The following is a 5000-nucleotide window of genomic DNA, read 5'->3' on the forward strand; positions in this document are numbered from 1 at the left end:
AGAGAGAGAGAGAAAGAGACAGAGAGAGAGCGAGAAAGAGAGAGAGAGAAATAGAAAGGAGAGAGAGAGAGAAAGAGAGAGAGAGACAAAGAGAGAAAGAGAAAGGAGAGAGAGAGAAGGACAGAAAGAGAGAGAGAGAGAGAGATAGAAAGGAGAGAGAGAGAAAGAGAAAGAAGAGAGAGAGAAAGACAGTGAGAGAGAGAGAGAGAGAGAGAGAGAGAGAGAGAGAGAGAGAGAGAAAGACAGAAAGAGAGAGAGAGAGAGATAGAAAGGAGAGAGAGAGAGAGAGAGAAAGAGAAAGGAGAGAAAGAGACAGAAAGAGAGAGAGAGCGAGAGAGAAAGAGAAAGAAGAGAGAGAGAGAGAGAAAGAGACAGAGAGAGAAATAGAAAGGAGAGAGAGAGAGAAAGAGACAGAGAGACAAAGAGAGAAAGAGAAAGGAGAGAGAGAAAGACAGAAAGAGAGAGAGCGAGAGAGAGAGAAAGGAGAGAGAGAGAGAGAAAGAGAAAGAAGAGAGAGAGAAGGACAGAAAGAGAGAGAGAGAGAGAGATAGAAAGGAGAGAGAGAGAGAGAGAGAGAGAGAGAGAGAGAAAGGAGAGACAAAGAGAGAAAGAGAAAGAAGAGAGAGAGAGAAAGAGAGAACTGATTTAAATATTCAGGATTTTGTATTTATTTATTTTTGTATTTGTTTACTAATTTGTTTATTAATAACAACACAAACAGTTGAGTTATGTTACAGATGTGGAGACGTTTTAACACGTTTTCTGGGGTTTGTTTATGCGTAAAAAAAAAATAATAAATGGTACAAATAGAAAGACGTGCATTAGTAAATCAATTAAACAAACAAAGACTTTCGGCTGAACGGAATAAAGGATAAGAAATTGTACCGATCGGTTCGGACGCGTCGGATCGTCGCCAAGCTCTTTATATACTGTTATAACTGTAAATCCATATTTAATAAACCTTTCGTTAAGGTGTCGTCACGACTCTAGTTTGGGTCACGACTCTAGTTTTAAGGTGTGTCGTCTTTCACACGAACCCCGGACAGAAGATTTCTTTAAAAAAGCCTCGCTGGACTTCAAACATATCCAAGAACCTTAGAGCGAATACGGTGTGTGATTTAATCATAATCATAATAATAATAATAATAATAATAATAATAATAATCGTGGCATTTTACCTGCTTGGTGAAGACGATTCTGCCGTCTAGAAAAGGAGGGACGAGGTTGTGGACGAGCAGGTGAACCCGTGCTGCGTTGTCTTCTTCAAAGTCCTCGTCCACTTCCAGTCGCTGCACCACACCGCTGGTCAACATGCGGTTCGTCTCCCAGCGCTCGTTGTCCTGGAGAGGGAGGGATTAGTTATTATTATTATTTTTTCTCTGTATTGCACCTTTAACCAGCAGCTCTACAGAAATCCAGACGTAGGTTTAGTTCTCAGAGGAGACACGAAGAAATCTGAGATTATACATGGTTATGATCTACAGGTGAGGAGGAGTAAAGACGAACGGTACGGAGTGCGTTCACACCTTCAGAGCAGAGTGGGAATCATTCTAATAATCACACTCAGGAATCACAAGGAAGAAAAAAACGACACGAAGACGTCCGGCGTTTAAGTCAGGATACAAACAAACCCTCGTGAACTCACCTGCACAGTGATTTTTTTTGAAGCAAAGATGAAACACAGTTGACTTAATAAATATAAAAAGTGACGTTAAACTACAGGAAACTGTAAGAGACGAAGCGTCTCTACGATTAAAGCAGCAGTACAGAACACGGCCGAGACGTGTTCGTTTGTTATTAGGGTTGCAAAGGGGCGGAAACTTTCCACGGGAACGTAATCTGGGGAATTTTGGAAATATTCCAAATTGGAAACTTTACAGGATTTTATGGGAATTATTTGGAAATATAGGGAAATTTATATAAACTCTCATATCGTCGCTGTCGGGCGGAAACCTCGTATGTCCAAATTTGGTCAATTTCATATTTTTTCACATATCGATGCTATTGGTCAGTCCCCACGTGGGTCTGTTATTTTTACAAGTTATTAACCAATCTAAAGTCTTGAAAATAGCTTGAGCGCAAATCTCATAACTCCATTGGACACTTCAACTGTCCACCTCTTCCTCACTCCGTGGGAGAGCTTCACGTCATATTTCTCCTCAAGAAGAGTCGCAACGAATCAACACGTCTTCTGAGGTAAATGTCTTCAAAACACTGGGCTCAAAGAAAAAAAAATCTTGACCCCCGTTAGTTCTGGTGCTCGTCTGAGGACAGGAATTTAGTGCAAGACAATCCACTGCAACGCGGACTAAACCCTGTGTACTGCAGATAAGGTACGGCGTTTTTTAATGTCCTGAAAAATAACGGTTTTGGAGATACGAGGATTCCGTCTGACAGCGACGATATACAAAGATAAATAAACATTTTGTTTGGTCATAAGCAGACGTGCATGCAAGATAATGCAAATTTTAAAAATGATGTCTTGACTGATTTAATTGTAAGTAGAACTTTAATCGATTCTTTCATTGAGTAACACAGAAGCATAATAAACATTATTATGCTTGTAATAAACATAATAAACTTAATAATTGTAATAAACATATGTCCCTATGATTGCTGTAAAAAAAAAAAAAAAAAAAGAAAAAAGAAAATGAGAAAAATCAAAATGTAAAATGAAGCATTTTTTCTCAAGTGAGTGTGTGGGTGTGTGTGTGTGTGTGTGGGGGGGGGGGGGGGCATATTATCTGTGTATGTGTAACACTCCTAATTTACTGCTTATTAAGAGTTAGTAAGGTAGTTATTAAGTTTAGGTATTGGGTACAATTAAGAATGTAGAATAAGGTCATGCAGAATAAGGCATTAATATGTGCTTAATAAGTACTAATAAATAGCCAATATTCTATTAATATTCATGCTAATAAGCAACTAGTTAAATGACCCTAAAATAAAGTGTTACTGTGCATGTTATGGAAGAATGTAAGTACCTGCAGGGGGTTTGTCCTCAATGGCCCTCCAGTAAGCAGTGTGCTGTGTGTAAGTGACCGAGGAACGCAGGGTACAAATTCAACTTAAACTGCATTAAATCTTGTTGTTTTAAACACAATTATGCTGCAAGATTTTTTTAACTACATTTAAGTTCCTTGTTATAGGCAACTCTGTATTTTCTTAATATTCCCAGTTAATTCCCATATATTCCCAGTTAATTCCCATGGAAAGTTTCCAGCCTTGAAAATTCCTGGAATTTTGCAACCCTATGTGTCGTACCTCGTTAATCTGTCGTCTCTGTGCAGAAATGCGTTTCTGGGTCTGCTTCTGTAAAATCTGCTCTCTCTTCTTCACGTACTCTTCCGAGCTGGAAGTCAGAGGGTTGTGGAATTCGTCGTAGCCTTCGTCCATCATGTACCAGTCTCGGTCCGCTTGCTGTTGGACGGTTAAAAACATTTCATGTAAAAATGATCACACTTCAGATTTCTGATCGAATCAGAAGGAGTGCACACTGACCCTCTGGTCTTCCTCCCACTGCTCCTTCTCCTCCTCGTTATCGAAACTGATGCCGTCCTCGCCGTCCTCCTTTTTACCTTCAGCACACAGGAGAACACAATTAACTGTTATTACCAGAACGCTGCCGGCGGAACGGAGACGGACTTTAACTGGCGTAAAGTAACGTCTGATGTCGTGTCTGTGAGTCTGATCTAAAATAAATCAGGACTCTGTCGTTCTTTCGGCGCGTTTTAGACGTGTGTTTGTCCCTCTGTTGATGATCTTACACTGAATTTTAGTGATGAAGATAAATCTGAGCTGCTTTTTAGATGAACAAACACTCGGAGCTTCTCAGAGAACAGAAATGGGTTCGATATCAACATTTACTCTGAAGATACAAACATCTGTGTGGGAGAAAAGAACCGTTTTTGTTTTTCTGGATCTTTTCTATGAACATATTAAGTAAACAGATGTATGTGAGATATAATCCACTTTAGGACCTGCTTATAGGGAAATAATGTGTTTAAATAACACACTGCTTTAATCCCAACACCTGAAATGGGAGTGCAACATAAACACCATGTAGTTTCTACATCACTTAAGGAAGTTTGGTCTGTCACAGGAGCTGCTGATGCTGTTCTACACTGCAGTCATTGTATCTGTCCTGTTCACATCCATCACCATCTGGTTTGGTGCAGCAACTAAACAGGACAGAAACAGACTGCAACACACAGTAAAAACAGCAGAAATAATAACTGGTGCCCCCCTGCCCACCTCCTGCCCACCCCCCAGGACTTGTATGACACGAGAACCAGAAACCGGGCAGTAAACATCACCACTGACTTGGCCAATAAACGTGATTCTGATTTGTTCTCTACAGTGAGGTTGAGTTAGAATAAAGGAACACACACCTTTTCCTCTGGAGAGACGAGGGGTGGAGCCCAGATGTTTCCTGTCGTTGGCCCACTCGTTGTATTTGTACGATGGCGTGGGCAGGGGCGTGTCGTCCGGGTAACGAGCCCTCACTGACCTTACAAACAAAAACAGGACACACAAGGTTTAAACAACATTAAAAGAGATCAAACGATGATTAGGAAAAAAACTGAAGAGAATCTCACTTGTCTCTCCTCTCGCTGTCTCGGCCCGAGCGAGAGCTGCGCTCCGAGCGTTCGGTCTCGCGGTGCGAGGGGGACGGAGACGGGCTCTCCCAGTGCGAACGGCGCGCGCTAGCGTAGCCGCTGTCGTCTTCATCCCAGCTAGATGCAGACGGTGTCGGAGCATCTGTGTACAACACGACCATCACACACACTGAGCCACACAAGTTACACAGATGTTTGGATGCAAAACGTAGAACAAGTCGGACCGACCCACTGACCTCTGGGTCGATTGCGGGGGGTTTGGGGTTCGTCCCTGCGACTCCCGCGGCTGATTCGCTCGGACCAGACGTCTCTTTGTGAGCGCTCGCTCCTCACGCTGCTGTCCGAGTGCTCCGAGCGGCTGCTGCTGGACCCCCGGCTGCG

The 5000-nt window shown here is 42.3% G+C and overlaps 1 protein-coding gene across 2 annotated transcripts in view; it reads right to left on the bottom strand.

Annotated features, from left to right (window-relative positions):
• The window catches only part of dhx38 (DEAH (Asp-Glu-Ala-His) box polypeptide 38), a 30712-nt gene that overhangs the window by 21975 nt on the left and 3737 nt on the right, over positions 1–5000 (bottom strand). For both annotated transcript variants that reach the window (XM_060872449.1, XM_060872365.1), the window contains exons 4-9: positions 4856–5000; positions 4599–4761; positions 4392–4510; positions 3502–3578; positions 3265–3420; positions 1179–1340 (exon numbers count right to left, since the gene is read on the bottom strand). The exon at positions 4856–5000 is cut by the window's right edge and continues 11 nt beyond it. In XM_060872449.1, the coding sequence (XP_060728432.1) occupies positions 1179–1340; positions 3265–3420; positions 3502–3578; positions 4392–4510; positions 4599–4761; positions 4856–5000 (822 nt within the window). The remainder of the gene's footprint in view (positions 1–1178; positions 1341–3264; positions 3421–3501; positions 3579–4391; positions 4511–4598; positions 4762–4855) is intronic.

The sequence above is a fragment of the Tachysurus vachellii genome, chromosome 1, assembly GCF_030014155.1.
Source record: "Tachysurus vachellii isolate PV-2020 chromosome 1, HZAU_Pvac_v1, whole genome shotgun sequence".
NCBI lineage: Eukaryota > Metazoa > Chordata > Actinopteri > Siluriformes > Bagridae > Tachysurus > Tachysurus vachellii.